The sequence below is a fragment of the Alexandromys fortis genome, unplaced genomic scaffold (assembly GCF_014885135.2).
Source record: "Alexandromys fortis isolate MF-2015 unplaced genomic scaffold, M_Fortis_MF-2015_v1.1 scaffold_5, whole genome shotgun sequence".
In the NCBI taxonomy this organism is placed as follows: Eukaryota; Metazoa; Chordata; class Mammalia; order Rodentia; family Cricetidae; genus Alexandromys; species Alexandromys fortis.
Genome location: NW_026067924.1, coordinates 6,585,990 through 6,610,580, shown reverse-complemented (window position 1 = coordinate 6,610,580; position 24,591 = coordinate 6,585,990). Strand labels below are relative to the sequence as shown.

Sequence of the window (24,591 nt, the reverse complement as noted above, 5' to 3'; positions counted from 1 at the left end):
GCAGGCTTTGGTACATTCCATCACTTTGTTGAGCATATTTCTCAGGTGTTACTGGTTGTGCCAGGATTCAGAAAATAAAGTAAATGAGACGTGCTAGAACTCTTTTTGTTGTTGTTGGTTTGTTTTCTTATACAAGTTTGTCTTTGGGAAATGCTTTGGCACTCCTCAGTCCATCTACTAAGTAGGCCATTACTAGCTGTCAGATACAATCCTTTTGTCACATTGTCACAGTCTGACCAAGAAATGGTTCATTGTTTCTCATCCAATGAAGACAGTTCAGAATTATTTTCTTGATTTTTCTTCAGTCCTCTTATGAGACACTCAGTTATCAAGTCTCTCACTTTTTAATTTGCTCCCAAGTGCGGAGCGACTGTTGTCCTCCACGCTGAGTTCTTTGGCAGCTTCCAGTGTAGTCGTCAGAGGATTGGCCCTGATGACCGCTCCTCATCTTGAAGACTCTCTCCCCTTAATATAACCTTTCACTGGCTCGTCGGCAGTCCCTGGGCCAAATCCGTTGTTCATGTCACACGACGTCTCTGTTGCTTTAGGACCCATTTTGAACTCAGATAAGAAAATTTCTCTAATTTGCTTTTGTCTAACATCTCCATTGTGTAAACTAAAGAAGTAATAAGTCATTAGCAGAAAACAGAAAGCAGCAAGTGCGCGTCAGATGAAGTATAACATACGCATATGTGTTAGCAATGTAATCCAATCACAAACGGCAAATTTCAGCCATGTGAAAACCACAATTACTTTTGTACTAATTAATATCAGTGTAATTGTATAGTTTTAGTTGCTGGTCACAAACATTGCTGCATTTATTAGTGTATGTTAAGCCAGTCTTGCATTCCTAAGACAGATTAAGTTGTTGAAGGTATATAATTATTTTTTACTTGCTGCTGCATTCAATTTGCTATGGTTTGTGGAGGATTTGGGGTCTGTGTTCATGAGTGATGTTTGTAATGGACTGTGGTTTATGAAACATCTCGGATTTTGGTATCAAAGCAGTATTGGCCCCATGAGATGAATGTAGAAGTGCTTCCTTTTCTGTTTCTCCTAAGAGTGTTTAAGTGCTAGTGTTGTGTTTAATGTTTGGGAATTCATGTAATCCTGGCTCTTGGTGGGAATTTTTTTGATTACTAATATAATCTTTTGTCTTGGGTTGTTCACATTTGTCTGTTCTATACTCAGTGTTGGTGGTTTGTCTCTTCCTAGGAGGCTCTCATTATGTCAGGTTGCTGCACTCAGAACAGTATTCTCAGAGTGGTTCTTTTATTTCTGTGAGGTGGCTAATGGCATTCCTCCCTCCCTTCCTCCCAACTGGAATACTTAGGAATTCTCTTCTTCTCTTGATCAAGCCCAGATAAGAGTTTGTCAACACTGTTGAGCTTTCTAAAGAACCAACTTTGTTTGACTTAGTCTTACTTCTTGGATGCTTAGACTGGTAGTCATAAAAAACTTTTCCATTGGACTGGTGTGGTGACACACATAGGATCCCAGCGCTGAGGAGGCAGATAAGTTCCAGGCCAGCCAGGATTGCGGAGCAAGACCCTGTCTCCAAAAAACAATTTAAAAAAAAAAATGGTTTCCAAATTTCCATTTGTTACCTGATTCCTGATTTCATTCACTGTTCAGAATTCAGCTTTGTGTGTTTTCAGTCCTTCTGAAGTTTTGTCAAACTTTATGACCTTATCCGTTCTCTGTCCCTCGGTCTTTCTCTTGCACTGAGATGGGAGGAGTCTTGTTATTTGGCCTCCTCAGTTGTTCTATAGTGCTCTACTAGGTTTGCTCCTTAGGCTTATCTTCTGACTTTGTTCTTTCCATATGATGTTACTTTGTTACTAGAATTGGGGGATCTGTTTCCTCCTTTCCTTTGCCTAGGCTCCATTTTAGGACTCTATAGTTTAAACGTGATTTTTTGTTGTTGTTGCTGTTTCATTGTATATTAACCTTTGGTTACAAACTGACCTCCTTTCCTCCCCTTCCCACCTTTATTTATTTTTAAGTTCTGGGAATTAAGCCCAAAGCATGCATATTAATTAATTACTAGGCAAGTATTCTAACTGAGCTATACCCAGTGTACCTCTTTTCTCTCTCTAGTAACAATTTTTCTTTTACTTCTATTTTCACGAACACGCTGTATATGGAAGCATGAGATTGGTGTCGTGTCGACCTCGGTCACCCTTTGCCTTATATATTGAGACAGGGTCTCTGAACATGGGGCTTACTGTTTCAGCTGTCTGCTAGCCAGCTTTCTCCCAAGATACCATCCTTGCCTTGGAATTAAAAGCAGACTGCCATACACTCCTGGGTTTTGAGTGGGTACAGAGATCTGCACTACTGTGTCCTGGTACAGCAAGCACTTTCCCTGTTGAGCCTCCTTCCCAGCCTTTTGTTTTATTCTGTCTGACACTGGTTTAGCAATTCCAACTCCAGTCTGGGTATTACCCGCTCTTTTTTCTTTCTTTCTTTTTTTTTTTTTTAATGGATCAATGAGTCATTTATTTATTTATTTGTTTGTTTGTTTATTTATTTATTAAATATACAGTAGTCTGTCTGTGTGTATGCCTGCAGATCAGAAGAGGGCACCAGACCTCATTACAGATGGTTGTGAGCCACCATGTGGTTGCTGGGAATTGAACTCAGGACCTTTGGAAGAGCAGACAGTGCTCTTAACCTCTGAGCCATCTCTCCAGCCCCTCTCCCCCGCTCTTTTTTCATTGTTCTGTTTACAGCTTATACTAGTATCATGCCTTTCAATACCTGTTGTCTGAGGTTTCTGTCCTGCCCTGTTCCCACAGTCATTAAGCCTCAAAGAAATTACACAGAGGTCCACATTAATTATAAGCTGATTGGCCTAGTATCTCAGGCTTCTTATTAACTCTCATAACTTATATTAGCCCATAATTCTTGTCTGTGTTAGTCACGTGGCTTGGTACCTTTTTCGACGAGGCAGTCACATCTTGCTTGCTTTGTGTCTGGCTTCTTCTGTGGGTGACGACTGCAGACTGAAACTTCCCTCTTTCCAGAATTCCCATTGCCCCGCCTATACTTCCTGCCTGGCTACTGGCCAATCAGCGTTTATTTAAAATACAAGTGACAGGGTACAGACCATTGTCCCACAGCAAATTTCTTTTATCCGTTTCTCGACATTTAAATGGAGCGTCTACTATTGCATTGCACTAAATGTAGATTCATTATGCATTGACACATGACAGTGTTCAGTCACTGATGAACCCACATCAATTATAATAGACAAAAGAATTCCCATTGCTTATTATCAATTTACATTTTAAGATGGAGGTCTTTTATAAGTTTCATTTTGTTGCTGTGAGAAACACCATGACCAACAAGTTACAGTCCATCACTGAAGGAAGTCAACCAGGAACTCAAGCAGGCCCGCTTGCTGTTCTGCACAACATTTCTATCTCCACAGCCAAAAAGTACAGCCTGGACCACTACTTAGTTGCAGACCCATGCACACTTAGCTTTCTTCTCCAGCCCAGAACCCCTTGCATGGGGAATGGTGCTGCCCACAGTGGACTGGTCTCCCCCACATCAGTTAACAATTGAGATAATCCCCCCCCAGCAGATACCCCTAGGCCATCCCTTAATTGAGACTCAAGTTGACAGTTAACTAGTTGGCACAAACTAGACAGGGTTATTAAAAATAGTTTTTATTTTAATCTACACATAGAAACATTTAAGAGATGTTGATAATAAGCTAAAGATTAATTTATAGATTAAAAAAATTTTATAGATGTAGTATAGCCTGGCTATTCGGTATGTAAAGTCTGTTAGAGTAGAAGGACTTGGATATTCAAGCCTTTGTATCACTCACCAACTCACCTGGACCAACTTCTCGTCTTGCCAGCTCCATTCGTGTTTAAATGACCTAAAGACGTAGACTAGTTTAATTTTTAATACTATTTTTATGTGTATATGTGCCTTTTCAGTGGTTTTGTGGTTTGGGGCATGTTCATTTGTAATGTTAAGGAGCAACCCAGAGCCTCACACGTGCCAGTCGAGAGTTCGGTTACTGAGCCCTACTCCAAGCCCAAAGATGCATTCCGAGACACTTGTACTCACAGTACCACACTGTTGAGGCTTGTGGCCTAGAAAGAATAGGCTATTCCATACAGCCTCAATATATTGAATATAGATTACCTGCATTTATGGAAAGCTGATTCTGCATTTTAGTGCCCCTCCCCCGATTCTTCTCTTTCTTTTGTGTTAAATATGTTCAGGTATTACCACTTTTATTCTCTTCATTTTTTTATGTACTTCATGTACTGTATAGTTTCAGCAGTTTTCATTAATTTCCCTGGAGGTTTTAGTTAAATGCTAATTGATGAAAATATAGTTTGAATTAATACCAATTTACGTTCAATAATACTTTTAAAAATAGCCTTGTTCCTATATAACTCTATTCTGTCCTCCCTCCTTTTACAGCTGCTGCCATACAAATTATATGCCTGGTCCAGATCTATAATTATTGCTTTGTATGAGATGTCTTTTAAATCAGATCTAAGAAGAATTACAAGCCAGAATACATTTTTCCTGCATTTTACAGTTTCCTGAGTGGGTCTGCTTTCTCAGTGTTCCTCGTTTCTTTGTGCAGACTTGAGGTGCGATCTAGTGTCCTCATTTCAACCCCCAAACTGTCTCTTTGCTTTTCGGTTGCAGAGCGTTTTAGTTCATGGTGAATTACCTTATTTGTATCTTCCCCCATGTTGTTGAGATTTTTGGTCACCGTCCTCCTCCGGCACTTCACCTGCATCTTGCCCTTTGGCTTTGATTTCCCTATCATGCAGTCTGTCCTGGTTTCTGTTGGGAAGTGAGCTGCTAATCTGTGGAGGAGCCTCGAACCCAGGAGTCACTGTTACCTCTTTCTCACTGCTTTGAAGGTTCTGTCTTGGGCTTTTAACAAATCGACGTGTCTCCAGAGACCCCCCTTGGGTGTATTTTGCTGGGAGTTTTATGTTTCTTAGATATATAGATTAATATTTTCCCATCTGCTTTTAGAATTTTGGGCCATTTTCTCTCTAGATGTTACTTCTGTCTTTCTCCCTATTCTGGGATTTCCGTGATGCATGTGTTGGTGAGTTTGGTGGGGTTTTTTTTTTCCAGCCCTTTCTGGATCTCATCATGTTTCTTCATTCCCTTTTGGTTTTAGTAGTGTTCTCGTCGACTACGTGAAAGGATTTTCAAAGGTCATTGCTGCTTTCAGTGATGTCACCTGTTCGTGCCAGTGGTAGTGGGGTTCCTAGGGACTGTTTTCAGTTTTTAATTTGTTGGCCTTTGCAGGCTCTATTTTTCACATCCCCCCCCCCCTTTATCCATCTTTTTTCAGGGAATTACCTTCTTCTTGTCAGATTTTCTTTTTTTTTATTTTATTTTATTTTTTTAATTAATTTATTTATTTTGTCAGATTTTCTAAGATAATTTTCTGTAATGGATTTCACAGGTTCCTTAGTATCATTGTTATCTACATGGTTTTCCTATATTTGATTCAGTCTTAACTCTGTCTCTGATTGTCTTAGTCAGTGTTCTGTTGCTATAAAGAGAGAACCACAACCACAGCAGCTCCTACAAAGGAAAACATTTATTTGGGGACTTGCCTGCAATTTCAGGGTTTAGACATTTATCTTCATGGCAGGGAGCATGACTGCACACGAGGCCATGGAGCAGTAGCTGACCCACAGCCTCAGAAGAGAGAGTTTTGAAACCTCAACACCCATTTCCAAAGACATACTTCTCCAGCAGGGCCACACCTATTCCAGCAAAGTCACACCTCCAAACCCTTCCCAGACAGTGCCCACTCCTTGGTGACTAAGCTTTCAGATATAGGAGTGAGGTCCTCTTCTTATTCAAACCACCATGCTAACTTATGATGACTGTTTATATTTCTGAGTTTTAGCAGTTTTTAGTTTTTGTTTTGAGGTGGGATGTCATCTAACCCAGGCTGGCCTTAAATCACTGTGTCCATCTCCCGAGTTCTGTGGCTCCATGTGCTAGCCCTGTTAAAATAAGCATTTAATGCTGTGGATTTCCCCTGCAGCAAGACTTTGTTGTGTCCTCCATGTTTTATCTGCACTTTTGTTATTACTCTGTGTGCTTTGGTTTCGATTATAATTTTTCCATAGGTATATTGCATCTCTGAACATTTAGCAGATTTGTTAGGACCATTCTTTCTATATTCAGTTAAGATGAGTGAATTCTCGCAGCCCTTCCCCTCTGAAGAGTCTTAGTTGTGTCTTCGTGTTTGAAAGCCATATTTGCTAGCTGCAGATTGTTCAAGTGACAGTTCTCATTATTTTAAGATGCCTCTCCATCTTCTGAGGAGAAAATTGGTATGCAGCCTTTGTGTAAAGTATGTCTTCTGTTTTAGTCTAGCCTGAATTTTTATAAATTTGAAATGGATTGTCTTTTTTTAAATTCTTAGAGTTCCCCCAAGTTCTTTATATCCTCTATTCTGGTTTTCTTTTTGTGTTTTTGTGTTTTTGTGTGTGTGTGTGTGTGTTTGCGGGTTTTGAGAGCAGGGAAGCTTTGGTCTTTACTCAGCTTGTGGAATTGTTTATTGATGAGCCTGTGGAAGCCTCCTTATCGTGGACACCATGATTTGTTATTGTTGTTTTCAGTGTGCATACACAGTGCCTTCTGATAGTGGCACCTTTCCCTTCCCTTACCCTTCTCCTGGCTCTGTTAACCTACTCAGGTGCACCTATGCAGGTCCCTTCCCACATCCATGTTAATTTGGTTTTCTGACCTGAGTTTAACCAGTTTGACTGGGTGTCCAGTTGATTGCATTGGTGCTGTGATACCCACAAGGCAGCATTTTGCAGCTCTTCTGCCTTCCAACTCCTGCATTCTCTCCACCCTTCCTCCCTGTTCTCTGAACTTGGGCGGGGAGGGGGCATGAATGTCCTATTGAGGGCTGAGTGGTCAACCATCACTAATGCTCAGTATTTGAGCGGCCACAAGTCCCTACATTTACTGCATTTCACTGCAGAGTTTCTCTGGTTGAGACTGAGAGAGAGCAACGTTTGTGGACACAACCACAAGTTTTTAGAAGCAGTTGCTGCACTGTCAGATGAGCTAAACAACGTTAATGAATTACCTGCTAGCGTCAGACTCTTGTTCTCAACCATGGTTTTTTTTTTACCCAGATTTGCAGTATGAGGTGTGGACTCTTTTCTTGTAGAATAAACCTCAGAACCAACCCAGGAGCTCCTGGTTGTCCCATAATAGTTATGCCACTGCCGTACCAATGGACACAATGGTGGGTTATGCGGTTTGTAGTATCCTCAGCTGAATAAGACCACTGATACATTTTCTCCCCATATGGTTGTTGTTGTTGTTGTCTCACTCAACCCCGAGAAAGGGTTTCTCTGTGTAACAACCCTGGCTATTCTAGAACTAGCTTTGTAGACCAGGCTGGCCTTGATCTCACAGAGATCCACCTGCCTCTGCTTCCCAAGTGCCCAGCCCTGGATGGTTTTTATTTCTGCCTTTAGTATTTGGCCTCACATTTATTGTTGCTGGGATTCTCCATCTGCTCGTGCAAGTATCCTGATCCTGTTGTGTTTTGTAGTTTATCCAGTGCTTGTGTCGTGGCAGGTCTGCTGCTTGTTCTGAGCTGTCCCTCTCTTTCCTTGCTGGCCCCCTTTGCAGTAAGTACGGCATCTATAGATCAGGTCTGGACCTGGGGTTTCTCTTAGCAGAGTCCTGAATGGCATCACCTTGGTGCCAGCTCTGGATCCAGGTGGGTTGGTACAACCTCATCCAGTGTCCTTCAGACTCCTTTGCAAATTACACTTCTGTCCAATGGCATGAGTTTCAGTACTGCAGGAAAAAGCCTGGCAGATACCCTGAGTTCCCACAGCACACAGGAATTGTGCTTGCTACCCAACACCAAAGCAAATCTGATGACCTGAGTTTGATCTCCAGGGTGCATATGAAGGTAGAGAGAACCAGTCCCATACAGTTGTGCTCTGAGCTCCACACATATACCATAGTCTACATGCATGTGCAGACACAGAGATGGATGATAAGTGGATGATGGGCAGACAGACAGATAGAGGCAGGAGGTAGACCCCACCACTGTGAGGTCAGGAATGGACCTGCAGGTGAGAATGGGTGAGAGAACATGACCACCAGCTGTAGGAAGAACCTCATCACACACTTGTAGCTCCTCAGCACAAGCGGCTGGCTCTGTTTCCTTAGGCACAGCCATGTAGTCTTTAATTACAGCAGATGCTCCTCTGCTCAGACCCTGCAGGGCACATCCTTCTGTTACGTCTTTATGGAAGTCTGCAGGATAAATCCGAGATGAGGTTTGTGGTGTGGAATATCTGACTCAGGGTCTTCAGCCACCCTCCAAAGCATTTGGCCTCTCTGCTTTTGGATGTGCACACTTAAAAGTTCTGGTGTTAGCTTGGCCTAATGTATCAAAGGCTTACTAAACTTGTGTGTTCCTTTGAATATTGCAATGATTAGTTTATTTGCTTTTCATTTTCAGTGGGCAGAAATGAACCATAAATCTTAATAAGCAAATACAACTGCCGATATGTCTTGAGTGACCATTTTTTTTTTTTTTTTTTTTTTGGATACAGACTGTCTACACTTCTGCCCTTCTCGGGGGAATAATACTTCATACCAATGTTTTCCCCCATTTCTGGGAATCAAGCCCAGGGCTAGGCAAGTGCTCTACCACCAAGCTACATCTCCAGGCCTTTTAAGTTTTGTTGTGAGGTAGGATCTAAGTGCTAAGGCAGGCTTCAGACTTGCAAGTCTCCTGACTGTTTCCCAGGAAGCTTGGATCATAGGTCTTTGTTATCGTTCCCAGTTTTCATACCCAGTTTTTTTTTTATTTGAGCATATTCTTTGTATAAAATCTGTGTTTCTGTGATCAAATTTCCTTTTCAATAGCCATGAGTTGGAGAAATACTAACTAGAAACGCTAAAAATCAAAGATGTACTGAATGCCACAAATACAGTGAAATAGTTCTTTAAAGAAATTCCCTGTGGAGCGGATGGCCTGGGCCCCTGTGGTCCAGAAGCTGCCAAAAAAAGGTGGTAGGCTATCTTGAAGGTGACCTGACGGAGCTGGCATTTCTGGCCTCCAGGCCTCCTGACCCCTTCTGTGATTCTGGTGATTGACTGGGTCTAATGAGGACGCTCTCCTGCCTTCATAGCCTGTTTCATCCTAAATGCAGGTCTTAGAGTATCTTGCAAATCTGAAGAGGTTTCATTTCTCCATTTTTTTGAGCAGACAGACTGGCTCAGCCATTATCACAGCTTAGTATTGCTTTCTAGCAGGCCAGCCCTGGAACTAGCAGGGAACCATCCGCAGAGCACTGTGTGTTTAGGGGGGAACCGTCCCTGTGGGTTTGGGAAATGCTATGGAAGAGTCTTGAGTTTGACTCATCATGTAAGGTTTATGCTTCTTTTATCTTAAGAATTTTTTTTTAATGGAGTTGTTGTACATACCTCTGCAACTTTAATGGCATCTTTCGCCCTTCAGAATCTACAACACGGTACCACAGAGCCAGGAAGGACAGCATTTGAGATTAATGCAGGCACCGTTCCAGTTTAAATGTTTCTGATTTAGAGAGGCAATGAGTCGGAGGGAAAGGTTAATGGTGTCCTGTGGTGTGCTCTGTTGGACTACCAAAGAAGTTGCCAAAATGGCCTCACTCAGAAAAGATGACAGATTTCACTCAGCCTGCTACCGTTGCCATTGTAGGGAGAAGGCTGATAAGCTTCAGTGTGAATGTCAGCAAACAGCATGGCCAACGTGACTGGATAATCACATGCTTTCGAAAGGTGTTTGAAGTTTCGCTCTGTAAGGCTGTCTTTGCACTAGAGGTGAATAGAGAGTTCTGAACATGTTAGCCTAGAATATACCGAATGCAGCAAATGTGTCTTGAAAATTAACTGTCTTTGAAGAAGCTTGGGTGTAACTGAGATGGTGACTCCCTGTAATAGGCAGGGTTTGAAATTAATGGCCATGTGCTACTAATGAACTAGGGAAACTGGATTGCTGTTAGTTGGTTATCTTACTAAAATTGTAGTTGCAAAAGCTGGTTAATTCTAAAAGTCAAAATGAGCGTAAAGTGTCAGTGGATCTGGTGGGCAAGTACAGGATATGCTCCAAAAGCCCCCCTGCTGCGTAACTACGCCGTACCATTCCTGCTGTTGGCACCCACCACCCAAGCACCTGACACACGTCTTAGTGTTCGGTTTCTGTGAAGAGACACCATGACCACAGCAGCTCTTATAAAGGAAAACATTTAACTGGGGCTGGCTTACAAGTTCAGAAGTTTATAGTCTGTTATCAGCCTGGCAGGTAGCACGGTAGGAAGTTGCGGGCCGGGGCAGACTTGGAGCTGGAGAGGTAGCTGAGAGTTCTACGTCTGGATTGGCAGGCAACAGGCGAGAGACACATCCGCCTAGCTTGAGCGTTTGTAAACCCAAACCCCCAGTGACATACTTCTTCCAACAGGAACCGCCTCCTAATTCCTGTCAAGTAGCACCACTTGCTAATGACCAGGCATTCAAGTACATGAGCCTGTGGGGGCCATTCCTATATTTTCCTTCATTTCTCTCTGTTCTCCACACTACAGGGAATGGTGGGTCTTCCGGTGTTCTGCTCATTTTACCGTACTCTAAGATGACCTCCCACACTTCCAATATGAAACTTTTTTTTTTAACTGTCAGAGTGAAATAAAATACACTTGCAGTTGCGCCTATCCTACTGGATTCACTTAGAAACCAGCCTGGCCACTGGGACCGGCGGATCTGTGTTACTAATAATTGTCCATCTTCTTGTTTCCATTTTCTGAGAGCAAAACTGAACTTCCTCTGTGGGATTTGCATTTGTCATTAAAGACCATTCTGGCTTGAATAGTTTCCTTTGACTTTGAAATAGGATTCGCATTTAAGGGTCCTAGTTTCTTAATGTTCTACACTTTCGGCTCTAAAGTGTTGATTATAGCCCACAGCTTTGTACTTGCTTCATGGGGTGTCTGTTGTGAAGGGCTCAGTAAATGTGCGATTTCAGACTCCTTTGTGCTACTAAAGGCTCCCTTTCTAGATTCAGGGATCTAAATCCCCTTAGGGATTAGTGCGCTCTGAGGAGCTCAGCAAACTCCCAGTGAGGACAGGAGCTGGCAGAGGGTTCTTAACACAGGGTGATCCACACAGCACTGACCTGTGTACCACAAGACCTGAGCACAGGCGAGGACTCTTGGCTGTGCCCTTGTGCTAAGAACTTTGCATGGTGAAATCATGTGGTTAAAGGCCATTCAGCAAACCTTGAAACTCGCTCAGAGGCAGAATGCTGAGGTGTGGATGCTGCCTGTGGGTGTTAGCAGTCCAGGATGGCTCAGGAGACAGCAGCACCTGGACATAAGCGGATAAACAAAGGCCTTCCTTGTCTCTGGACTAGGACAGCCTCCGAATTGCATGGCTTCTTGTATATTTTAGTTACAGTAACCCCTCATTTCCTTGACGTGTCTCCCCTGCTTGCTTATCCCAAGGATACTAACTTACTAACTTAAAGATGTTTAGCAAGGAAATGGAAGTGACACAGTCCATAGTTGAGCTGCTTCCCAAGAACTTGACTATAGCTGCTCATTAAATACATTCTGGGATAATGTAGGAAAATAAATATTAAGTGTAACTTTAAAAATTTTAACATAGAATTACTGTAAGATGCAGTAATTCCATTTTTAGGAGTGGGTTCAGAGGATGAAAAGCAGTCTGGAAGAGAGAAAAAGAGAGAGCGCTAATGAAAGCCAAAAGGTGAAAACCGCCAGCGGTCTGTTGGCTGGTGGACAGATGTGCGGCTGTGATCTGGCCAGATAGCAGGATCATCGGGCCTTAAAAAACACAAGTCCTTTCTGTGCTACATCAGGACTGTGCCTTAAGGACATTGTTCTGAGTAAGCAGGCCAGTCACACAGGGCAGACGTCTGGTTCTCCTTACAGGAGGAGTCCCCAAAGTAGCCAAATCCTCGAACACGAAGGCGCTGGAACAAAGAAGTAAGTGTTTATCGGGGATGTCTCATGCCTCTGTGAACTACTGTGCGCTTAGAAACACCCAACAAACTGTAACGCTGCGATATAACCCACTTGTTTGCTAATCTTTGTTGATGTCTGGCTGTCATTACACCAAGAATAGAGTCTATAGATTCTTGAGCAAGAGTGCCGCGGCTTGATCCAGGTGTCCCTGCAAACACTGGTCTACACTGCAGGGAAGCTTTTCACAGCATAGGAGAAGCTCGTGCAATGAGTGTGAGGGATGGAGGTAGAAACCGGGAGGAAGCCATCAGAGCCATCAGAACAGCATTTTAACCTTGTGAATGAGGCTTTTTAAGTGTGTGCATGTTTGCGCTTGTATAGGCACACACTTGTGCAGGTGTTCGTGCAGGTGTGAAGGCCAGAGGTTGACCTCGGGTGTCTTCCTCGGTCGCTTACATTTGCAGTATTATTAAGGTATTAATTGAGCTTACCACCTAGCTAGTTCAACTAGCCTGCTTGCCTCGGAATCCCATCTCTCCCTTTGAAGTGCTGTGATTACAGTTAGGCCACCATACCTGTCTGGCATTTAAGTGGGTACCAGGGATTCAAACAGAGTTCTCATGGCCATCACTTTACCCACTGAGCCATTTCCCCAACTCCTATTAGAATTCTGTGTGTGTGTTTATATTTTTTAATAATCTCCTAGCATAAACTGTTGCCTGAGTAGCAGTGGTCCTGGGTGTTGTGTGCAGGCCCTACTGATGAATTATAGCCCTTTATTTAGGGCAAGTGAGACTGGGAGGTGCGTGTTTTAAGACAAGGAGAGGATGATGCTGCCGTGTGGCCTTAGTGTGTTTCCTCTCAAATTGTCATCCATGGAAAAGAAATCGGAGCCTGCCTAAGAAACAGCCATTTTTTTTCCCTGCCCAACAGTGGTTTTCCCCCCATTTGTAAAAAGCAGCCCCTTTGGCTCTTCACTCAGGTCAATGCCAGAGGTAATAAAAACAACCCTGGTATGAAGCCCTTAAATTTTAATAAGCTATGAGACCTGTGTTGGGAGTTACATCAGCCCTCGGGGGCTTTTCTAACTGGCTAGAATGTATTTCCCGTTCCCCGAATGAGCTCAAGCATTCCTCTCTCCCTGGGCTCGGTTGTCAGTTGTTGCTGGCAGGTGGGTGAGTTGTTGATCATTTAATCCCTCCACTGCCTCCACTGTTATTCCTATAATTATTTAATGTGCTGTTTAACCCTCAGAAGGCTGGTTCCAATCTGTTCTTTTTCATCCTGGCTATTTGTGGTCCCCTGAATCTGGCATATCCAGACATTCCATTTCTTTGCTAATTGGCATAGTATCCTAACGTGCCAGTGTCTGTTAACAGTTGCATTCAGCAGATACCCTTTGAGAACCCACAGTATGCAAAGCACTCGGGAGCTGCTGAAATCTCGATCCCATCAAGTCTCAACCCAGAGGTCTTTGGAGATATTCCTAACTTTGAAGATTTCCCATCCATTAAGAATACATCTTTTCAGGCTGGAGAGATGGCTCAGAGGTTAAGAGCATTGCCTGCTCTTCCAAAGGTCCTGAGTTCAATTCCCAGCAACCACATGGTGGCTCACAACCATCTGTAATGGGGTCTGGTGCCCTCTTCTGGCCTGCAGGCATACACACAGACAGAATATTGTATACATAATAAATAAATAAATATTAAAAAAAAAGAATACATCTTTTCCCATCACGTACCCTTTGCTGGTTTGCTTTTCTTGTGCCTGTGTGTTTGCCGCTGTGGGGCTGCTGGGTGTAATGGGATCTTAACGCCTACTGGTGAGCTCAGGCGACAGTAGACCTTGGGTTCCCTCTTGTAAAGAGATTTAGTGAGGTCCTGGTACCCCGCAGTGAGCATTGGCAGGGCCATCAATCAGTGTTAGGAGCCAGCCTTTGCCCTGACCAGCCACCTGTCTTCATTACTCCAAGAAACCATACTTTCCCTTGGATTTGGTGTCAGATAAGTTGGAAAGAGTTATAGTTATGACTGAATGACTAGTCTATTATGAGGGAACGTGGTTGATCAAAATATGGACATTTCATTTGCCTGACCATGAAGCTATGCCACAAACAACCAATCTGCTATCCCTGCATTGGGAGCCCTCACAGAACCAGTCGCTTGTCTCCTGGTGTTGACCAGTACTGCACAGCTCCCTGCTGGATTCTAAGATCCTGGCCAGTTTCTTCCTGTTTCCTCTCTTACTTAAGTCTAATTGTTGGGTGTGTAGGATTCTTTGGTGTGGAGGAAATATCATGGCTCCTGTAACCTCCCTTCTGCCCCGTCTATTTTACATTTGGGGCTATTTCAGACCTTGAGTATGGTCCATCGCCGGTAGGTATCAAATGCATCAGCTCTTGAGGTGTGCTGATCCCCATCAGGTGACTGGCAGTGTGGACCCAAGGCACTCTCAGGAGTTATCTGGAATCTGGTGGCTCGGGGTGAGAAGCCCTGCTGCTGGTAGCAGCACACCACACTCGGCATGCCAAATACGTCATCATTGTGTCTCCCTTGATTGAATTAGACTGGTCTTATTTAGGTTCAGGAAGGTATAATTAACTATTTAGAGTTGATTTAAAGTTACATAGCCTCTCTCATTAATTGGTAGTTCTTTTTCATCTAAACATAGTGTTTTTCAACTTAGCCCTCCTTACTGCTTTGCACACTTAATATTTTTAGATTAGTTATCGCTGGAAGGTTAGCTGTTACAGCAAATCACTGTAATTGAAGAACCCACAGCTTTGCTTCCTAGGCTGTGTGCTCTTGAGTTTTTAATGTTTTCCATTCATCTACTTTTTGTCTGTTTCTGATACTCCTGAGTTACTTTGCAGTTTTAATGAAGTATTCGTGTGCTTTGTGGACCAAGGTGGAACTTACATCTTTGCCACTTGTAGGTTCCCTTTGTTCTGTAAAGAAGGAGTCTTGTGCAGTCTTATGGTGACTGTTAACGCCGTACCATAATTGAGTGGTCCGGGGTGTCATACCCCCTTCCCTGACCTTTGGACAGCCCCAGTTCTCCTTGAAGAACTGGAAACACGTGTTTGCTCAAGGCTGGAAACTGAGTCATTAACACAAGAGCCTCAGGTCTGAAACCTCTGACCCATGATAGGGGAAACCTGTACACTTAACTAAGTTTACGCTTAATGTTGACATTGCTTCTTAATTTGTATAGAAAATTGTTGAATGAAAAGTTTAAGGAGGTGGCTAGAGAGGTGGCCTGGTAGTTAAGAATGCATACTGTTCTTGCAGAGGACCCAAATTTGACCCCGAGAAACCCACTTAAACAGCTCACAGCTGCCTCTAACTCCAGCTCCAAGGAATCTACACTCTTCTGAATTTTTCAGACAGAAGCAAATGCATACACGCACACACACTAGCACACAAATAAGTAATAATAATATTTTAAGAAAGAAGAATTTGAGAAAAGTTTCAGTGGCCAAGGGAGGGGTGTCATTGTGCAGTCGGATAAAAGTGGTTCGAAGAGTGAAAGGCTTGGGAATCAGCCGATTAGAACAGTGAGGGCAGGCAAAGGAGGGGGCAGGGGTTGCCTGTGTGAAGAGCAGGGGCAGACCAGGCTGGTGCTGTGCCCATCCCTCCCCACATCCAAAGGCCTGTGACCTCTCCCCTGTGGTTAGTGTAGAGTCAGGACAGAGACCTGGCATTCTGCCCAGCCAACCACCTGTCTTCCAGGATAGCAATGAGCCAGTGGGGAGAGGGCCAGGGAGGCTGCCTTAGTCACTGTTCTGTTGCTGCGAAAACACATCATGACCAAGGCAGCTCTTATGAACGGCGTTTAATTGGAGGCTTTCAGAGGGTCAGTCCCTTGTCATCGTGATGGGGTGCGCATGGCAGCAGGGAGGTGTGGTGCTAAGAAGGAGCTGAGAACTACATCCAGATCCACAGGTAGCAGGCAAAAGCACACTCAAGCCCATAGTGACACGCTTCCTCCAACAAATTCACACCTACTCCAGCAAGACCACACCCTTAATCCTTCTAACCCTTCTCAAACAGTTCACCAGCTAAGGACTAAGTATTTGCATATATGAGCCTACGGGCGCCATCCTCTTTCAAACCACCACTATTCAGGAACCAGGCACAGAGGTTGGATTGGTAAGCTTTAAATTCAGGTCTGTGGATCTGTCAAGTGGATCAGAGAAGTGGTTTTCAGCCTTCCTAACACTGTCACCCTGTAATACAATCCCTCATGTTTTGGTGACCCCGGCCATACCTGTGATTTTGCTACTGTTATGAATTGCCAATGTAAATAACCTGATATGCCCCTGAAGGGTTAGCAGCCTATAGGTTGAGAGCCCTTGAGGTAGAAGCACTTCCCTCAGGGCCCAGGTGATTTGGGTGGTGCTGTCTAGGGACACAGCTGGAGCCTCTCATGAGGTAAACTTAGCATGGAGATGCTGGTATGGAAGTTGCATGCTCAGACTTACCCAGCCTGACCCACCTTGAAGGACTGGGCACTATATGGATACACTGTGATCACTAGTTTCTAAGAGTCCTGTCTGAAACAAATACTAACTGGTAACCATGAAACTGCCTTTGTATCCCAGAGCTTTAAAATACAGATGTGTGGAACAGAGGGTGGCCTCCCAGTAGAGAATACAGTATCTCTTACCTGTTGCCCAAGAGCTCCAGGGCCAAGGTCAGATTTTAGCCACCCTGCAGTGATGGCTAAAAGAATTCCTAGCCTTATCCCGGGATGAAAACTTGCAACTGTACCAGCTAGAGCAGGAAGGGTATTCCAGTCTGGAGTATCTGACCTGGCAGCTGTGTGGTGATACCAGCTCACCACAGTCAGTCTGGTCCTCCTGTTCTCTGTGCTGCCCCTGTGTTGTTGGCCTGTATCTAGAACCCCGAGCCACTAGAATCTTTGGCTGGGTTAGAGGGCATTGCCTACACCTACAGCTCTGGAATAGACAGTGACAGGGAGTGAGTTTATTCAGCCGAGTTTGGACACGCTGCCTCTTACTAATAAGGTTTCTTTAGTAATGATCAGCAAATCTGAGCTTTGGATTCCCAAGGAGCTAAGTTCAGCCGGGCGCTGTTCATTCATGAGCGCTCTCCACACAGTTGTACCAAGTGCCTTGCAGAGGACTGCGGAGCATCTATCACTGGGAAACTCGGACCCTTGTAGTTGGAGCGAGGGGCCCTTTAGACGCTTTGTATTGTATAAAATAGATGCTACTGCCCCAGGGCTGCCTTCACTTACTAATGTGTTCAAATGAAAATATCCGTCTTGAGAAGTAGTATTGTTCCAAACACTACACCTTTTAAAGATACTGTTTCCACTATATTCTAAACGATTTTACCCATTTTTGCTGTTGATAACAAAAGTAGGGGAAAGGTAGACTTTTTTTCCCCTGGGGATGAGCCAGGTGGTTACTATTTTCTGCTTCAGTTAAAGGCACCATTCTGTTGTCTCGCTCCTAGGCTTCTAAAGACAAGTAGAGTTGTTCTGTCTGCAGTGTCTCCCCACCCTCAGATTTATGATTTGCCTGTGTCTGCATGCACGAAGGATGCACATGCATCCTGACTAATCTTTGGTAAAACGTCCTGGCTCCATAGGCTTCTTCCTGGCTTTCTTGAAATACGGAAAGCATGAGCTGTTCTTTCTAAAGTATCTTAAACTTACCTCTGTCCTGAGCCTCAGGCATGTGATCTTTTTTTTTTTTTAACAAATTTTCCAGTCTTAAAACTCATTCTTTGGAAAATAAACTTCCTTTTTCTTTTAGATCTATTCCTCTGTAAGAAATAGGCATAATAAGAAACATTTTCGACAACTTCATTATTCTAGTTTGGTTTCTGTCATTGTGATGAGCACCATAACCAAAAGCAACAAGGAGAAGAAAGGGTGTGTTTGGTTTACAGCTCCCATCATCAGGGAAAGCAATGCCAGCATCCAAGGCAGGAGCTGAAGCAGAGGCCACAGACAAATGCAGCTTACTCTTCTCCTCCTCTTACTCCTCCTCCTCCTAGTTTGCTTAACTATCTTTCTTTTTTGGTTTTTTCGAGACTGGGTTTCTCTGTGGTTTTGGAGCCTGTCCTGGAACTAGCTCTTGTAGACCAGGCTGGTCTCGAACTTCCAGAGATCCACCTGCCTCTGCCTCCCAAGTGCTGGGATTAAAGGCGTGCGCCATCACTGCCTGGCTTTTATTTATTTATTCTTAACTATCTTTCTTATACAGCCTGAGCCCTCGTACAAAAGCCAGCAATCAAGAAAATCCACCTCCCCACCTCATCCCCTGATATATTAACAGGCCTGACCACTGTAGGCAATGCCTTGAGTGAGGTTCCCTCTTGCCAGGTGTATCAAATTGACAGCTGAAGCTAACTGTGACACATCTCGGATTTTAAAACAAAAACATTTTAACTTGTTGCTATGTGGACCGTTGTTGCACAGCCCTGGAGTAGTGCGCTGAGCAAGACGTTGCTGCGTCTTTCCCCGCTGGGGGTAATTACCTTGTAGTCTATTAGTATTATCTGCCTTGGCTGCTTAGGGACTGACTGGCACCCCATGGGCTATCAACCTGGCTTGTCTGAATTTCCCCCTCATAGGTCATTGTCCCACTCTTGGTCTTTACGTATGGATGATAATTAGTTTTGAAATGTCTTTTTCTGTTGATCCCATCAGTTTGGGGGTCTCTTCCTACTCGGTGATTTAATCTTGGACTTCAGTCCTGGTTTTCTCCTGTCAGCCTTGGGTTGTTTGCTGGATATCGATTCTTTTACAATTTAAGGTGTTGGGGTTTTATTATATACTTTAAAATCTGTGTTTGTTTTTAAATTATGTGTATGTCTGTGAGTGTGTGCATGGGAATGCAGGGGCTGTGGAGGCCAGAGACATTAGGTCACCTAGAACTGGAGTTCCAGGCGGAAGTGTTAGCTTGTTCTGTCTCGCTGTAAGTTTGATGTAATTCCATGCGTCTTTCATCTTAGACCAGAATAGGTTTACTGTCGATGTGTGCCTGTGCCTTGCTCTGCATGTAACACCTCTCACCAGGGCTTCTGAGGACTCCCAGCCCTGTGTAAACTCTGAAGACTACTCAGTTTTGGTCTCTAGGAGCTGATCTATCCTCAAAAGTCGGTCTCTACCAGACTTAATACAATTTTTCCCTGTATATATCCAGACTGGTATTGGAATCCCGAACAAGTCCTGCACACCAGTGTTTTCCTCTACCCTGGGGTAGAGTGCTGTTACACCTTTATGCTGCCCTCCCTGCCCACCATCCAGCATCTGGAGATAGATACTTGCATGTTCTAGTTGTGTTTGTGTAGCTGTGGGCCATATATCTTAAGGAAGTAGGGGCAGGGCTTGGCTCCCAGTTTCAGAGGGATTCCAGTCATCACAATAGAAAGGCATGGTGGGACCAGCTCAGTTCATGGTGGCAGGAAAAGCCTACTTACATCTGGGCAAGCAGAAGAAAAAAAAATAAAACTGAGAAAACTTCCCAGAACACAGGTGTGGGTACAACCTAATAAGGTCTGCCAAAGTACCCTACCACCCAGTTCTGGTGCATGGCCTTACCTCCTGGAGAGTCACAGTCTCCCAGTGCTCAAAAATATGTCTGGTGTGGGACATTTTTTAATTCAGACCACAACAGCAGCCACTAGCAGAGCCGAGAAAGCACAGCGCCTTTCTAAGTTGGAAGCAGATTCCAGTCATTCTTGGAAACCTGCCCCCAGGCTATGCATCAGGGTTTGAAAGTATCTTTAATTACTCTTCAGTCGGTAAAAGAAAACCAAGTGTTTGAAGAGAACTGATTCTTTCCTTGAGAAATGTTAAGATTTTGACTCAAGGGACGACACTGATGGTCAGGTTCATTCTCTATGGAGGAACTTTGGCTCCTGTGTTTTCATGAGAGCTATCCCGGAGTCCCTGGATTTTTGTTGATGGTGTAAAGAACAGTTCTTCCCAGGCCTTCGATACGCAGTTATTTACAGCTGTGTGGTTTTACTGGGAGCTGTGAACAAAGGCCAACAGCTGGAGGCTTGTGCCCACCCTACTGAGGAAGCCCTGGGAGTTTATTGGAGTTATTAGAGGAGCCACTGCAGCACCACAAAGTTCGCCCTAAATGTCCTCAGGAAAGCCGTGTTTCTGGGCCTCACTACCCTGCTTGAGGCAGCCCCACAGCTCAGTGTCCCCTCCTCAGCCATTGGTCCTGCTTATTTCACAGGGTAGGCGGTGGACTTGTGAAGCTTCAAAGGTTGGAGGAGCTTTCTGAGACTGGGATTTTGCATTGCTTCCTGATTTCCAGGGCGCACCCTTCTGAAAGGGAGTGTTGACAATATGGAGGATCTTGTTACAGACAGCTCAGTTCTGCTCCAGTGTCAAACCGGCTGCCTCTGGCTTAGCTGTGTGACAACTAAACTTTGTAAATAACTCTTGAGTGCTGTGAGCACTGGGGCTAGGAGGGTAAATGGTACAACAGCGGCCCTGGCTTCACAGGCCTTCATGGGGTATATTCCAGAAGTATTATATATGAGAGTGCAATGAGAGCTATTTTTAGGGGGGGTTCCTTATAAAGGGAGTAATGACAAGGGGGCGGCATGGGCTGAGTAGGTGCAGGAACACTTGCTGGTGATGTCTAGCCATTTGAGTTCAAGGACAAGGTATTCTAGGCAGAGGAATAGTGTGTTCAGAGGTCCTGAAGTGGGCACACACCTGGATGGGTATAAGAACATGTGGCTTGACTGTCTAGAGCGAGCACAGACAGGCACAGATGCTATAGGCAAGGACTTAATTTGCTGTCGATGTTATGTAATGTCAAGGTCAGTCTTGCATGAGCAGGTGAGCACTTCCTATCTGAGTCATGCCTCATGCTCTTCCCAGGTGGATAACAAACAGGGTCCTAGCACAGTGAGCCAGAAGTTACTGGTTGGTTGGTTGGTTGGTTGGTTGGTTGGTTGGTTGGTTGTTAAAACAGGGTCTCGCTGTGTAGCCCTGGGTGGCTTGAACTCACAGAAATACTCCTGCCTCTGCTACCTAAGTGCTGGGATTAAAGGCATGCTCCACCATGTCCAGCAAGTTGGTTGTATTTTCACAGCTTTTGGTGATTTTTACATTTTAAGCTTTAACGATTATACTTTAAATGAGTAGTGTGTACCAGTTGTAGAAACTAGTGGGTTTATTATTGCTATGCATGCATGCATATAATCATACTAACCCACTGCATTTTTCCCAGCCTTGCTACTGACTTGCTCTTTCCCAAGGAGGGACTGCCTGCTATCTCAGTATCATTTCTGGTCATCAGTTCCCATATACTGATCTCCAGCCCTGGATGTCTCAGCCCCTCTTCTGAGCTATGCACCCTATCCCCATGACTATGCTCGCCCTGGGTAAAGCCAGTGTCTCTAACTCTCAGTTCCCCATGTGCATGCCCCTATCTTGCTCACTTGAGTTGAGTACTTCAAAATCATACATGGTTCGTTTCTCTGTACTAAATGAATTAATTATCTGGCAGTGTTGACTCTGAGTTGAAGTGAGTCAGGGAATGGAGCAGCAAGGAAGAAGTGGTGCTGAAAAGAACAGCGGAGAGCGCTTTGGGAGGAAGTACAGGTTTTGAGCACCAGTTTGGGAGGAGGATCTGGCAGAAAAGAAAGTGAAGCTTAAAAGTTTTCAGAGCAATTCAACAATGTCCTGCCTGATAGGTGCCATTGGGTGTTCTAGTCAGGAAGGAAAACTTGGGGTCACAAATTCTCTAGAATCATGCAGTCTGGATTTGCCTGCAGAGGAGTGATATAGACCACTGTTAATAGAATTAACCCATGAACATTAGTGGTTACTCCAGTATGAATTGGGAAAATAAATTCTAATGTGGCTCATGGTGACTCCTGTGAACAATAATATCCTGATAGAGAGTGAATGCCAGGGTACCATTTTATACAAGTAAAAGCAAAGGTAACAGTGTGTGTAAGACCCTGCGTATGGAGTCTTCCAGCACCTGTTCTTTAACAGGGGGAATGGAAAAATATCCATACTTCTTTCCCTATAAAACATCAGGAAGGACACCTTAGAAAGCCTGACCTGAAGTTCGGTAATGGGGTGGAAGGCTTTTTAGCACATATGCTGTGCTGTTAGTTTAGGGGGGAGACGTAACTGACACAGGCTCTCATCCTGTGACCTAGACTGACCTCAGATCTGTGGTGCCACTACATGGGCTTATCTTTAGATTTAAAAAATTCTTCATGAGTATGGGTGTTTTTATGCATGTATGTCTGTGTACCGTGTATACACAGTCCCTGAAGAGTAGAGAATAGGATCACCTGGAAGTGGAGTCCCAAGTGGTTGTTAGCTGCCGTGTGGGTACTAGGAATTGAGCTCAGGCTCTCTGGGAAAGCAACGCGTGCTTTTAACCACTAAGCCATCTCCTCGGCCTCTATTTTTAGAGTCTTAAAACGTGTGCATTTATATCCTGATTAGATCCATCAAAAGATTAAATTTGAAGGGTTTTTATTGCAAAGATTAAAACAGACGGTGTTTTTCCCTACTGTTGTGACGGTCAGGGTACTTGACTGTCCACTTTATTATAATAAAAAATATTTTAGGTCAGACAGTAGTTTAATGGCAGAGCATGTACCCAGCATGCATAATGAGGCTGATCTCTTACACTGAGTAAGAAAAGTTGAGGAATCATGTACCAAGACTGGTTGAGCAGCGATGCATGATGGGACACTGCTGGGGAAAAGGAGAGCTGTCTTCAACAGATCCTCCCAAATCTGTGCTCAAAACCCATGCTAATTTAAAGAATGTCATGGAAACTGACCAAAATGGCACACACCATTAATTCCAGTACTTGGGAGCCAGAGGCAGTGGTATCTCTGTGAGTTCAAAGCCAGCCTGGTCTACATAGTGAGTTCCAAGACAGTCAGGGCTACTTAGTGAGATCTTGTCTCACAAACAAACAAACAAAAAAAGCTGCTAAAATTGTGGGTCCAGTAGACAGACTTCATAGGCATCTTCTGGGACAACATGAAGAACTCCTTGCTGTCTGTGATATCCACAGGGAGCAGTGGCCACTTCGCCTAGGCCTGCCAAGACACACGCATGGCTTCAACTCTGTGTCTCTCTTAGTCCCTCTTGAACTTAGGTGGAAATAGCTCTTCAGATCTCCATCAGTCAGCCTCTTTTCCCTTTTTAAATCCTCAGACTTTGAATGCATTCTCCTTGAGAACCAGTCCCATTCTTTACAAGGCTCAGACTTTTCACTTCTTTCAGTGGGTGCATGGCCAGCATTTTTCTTTTTGGACACTAGTTTGGCAAGAAGCTGGTTTCTTTAAAAGTAAAAATAAACTTGGGCAAGCTTCTAATTTGTGATGTCCTTTAATAGCCAAGTCCTGGGTTTGCGATGGGCATCTTTGTCTAATTCAGAGGCACCACCCTGGGAACGGATTGGTAGGACATCACAGACCACTGTGGTTTCAAACTCTTGGCAGGTACATCTCCGTTCATGGATGCGCTAACAGCCAACGGAACAGCTACCATCCAGACGTCTGTTACAGGAGTGACAGCTGGGAAAAGGAAATTTATTGACGACAGAAGAGACCAGCCTTTTGACAAGCGGTTGCGTTTCAGTGTGAGGCAGACAGAGAGTGCCTACAGATACAGAGACATTGTCGTCAGGAAGCAGGATGGCTTCACCCACATCTTGTTATCCACAAAATCTTCAGAGAATAACTCACTAAACCCAGAGGTGAGAGACACACCCCAGGCTATGGCTTCGAGCTTCTCCGTGCCCTTGGTGTCCTGGCCTGCTTTGCTGGGTGGCACTCTTGGTGATCTTTCTAAACTTCTGGGGAACTTAACTTCTCGGCACACTTGTGGCCACAGTGACACTTCACAGGAGGAGGGCGCTAAGCAGCTGCTCCATTCTCTGTTGTGGGGACTGTGGCTTTGAAGTGGGGATGGTAGCTGCATCCTTCCCTCTTCATCTCTCCCTCCCCCCAAGTCATCTGCAGATCATAGGGCTCGGTGACCCTGAAATCACATGGAAATGTGTATTCACCAGCTTTGCTTCAGCATTCATCAGAATCTTGATGGGTCTTAGTCCCTTCAAAGAATCTGTCATCCTGCTGTACAGATGCCATTAGCATTATAGCAGACACATGTCCTTGTCAGTAGTACCTAGTAGAAGAGACCTTTCAGGAATCCGGGGTAATGTGTGTACAACTTTAGGGGATCAATTCCAGGACAGCTCTAGAATCCAGTGTGTTTGAACTTGTGCCTCATCAGAGTTTTGAGTTCTAGTGGTTGCTTGTCTGCCATTGCACACATCTTGGGCAAGTGGGTATCTGGCCAGAGTCACAAAATAGGGCAGGTCCTTGGTCCACCTTTAGATTGCAGGGTGCCTTGTTAGTTACTTTCATATGCTTCACGGAGCTCATTCCAAGAGTTGTGTGCTCTTCCACGCTACATCCCTACTCAGTGCACTCAGACAGCAGATGATTTAGACATCTTTCCCTATTGTGTTAGGTTGCTCTAGCCAAAAGCCCTAGAACTTAACTCATTCTTGAAA

General features: G+C 44.3%; 1 protein-coding gene across 2 annotated transcripts in view; it reads left to right on the top strand.

Moving 5' to 3' along the window:
- Window positions 1-24,591, top strand: part of Cdyl (chromodomain Y like) — a 131,190-nt gene that overhangs the window by 88,755 nt on the left and 17,844 nt on the right. For both annotated transcript variants that reach the window (XM_050142367.1, XM_050142366.1), the window contains one exon: window positions 23,513-23,769. In XM_050142367.1, the coding sequence (XP_049998324.1) occupies window positions 23,527-23,769 (243 nt within the window). In that variant the 5' untranslated portion in view covers window positions 23,513-23,526. The remainder of the gene's footprint in view (window positions 1-23,512; window positions 23,770-24,591) is intronic.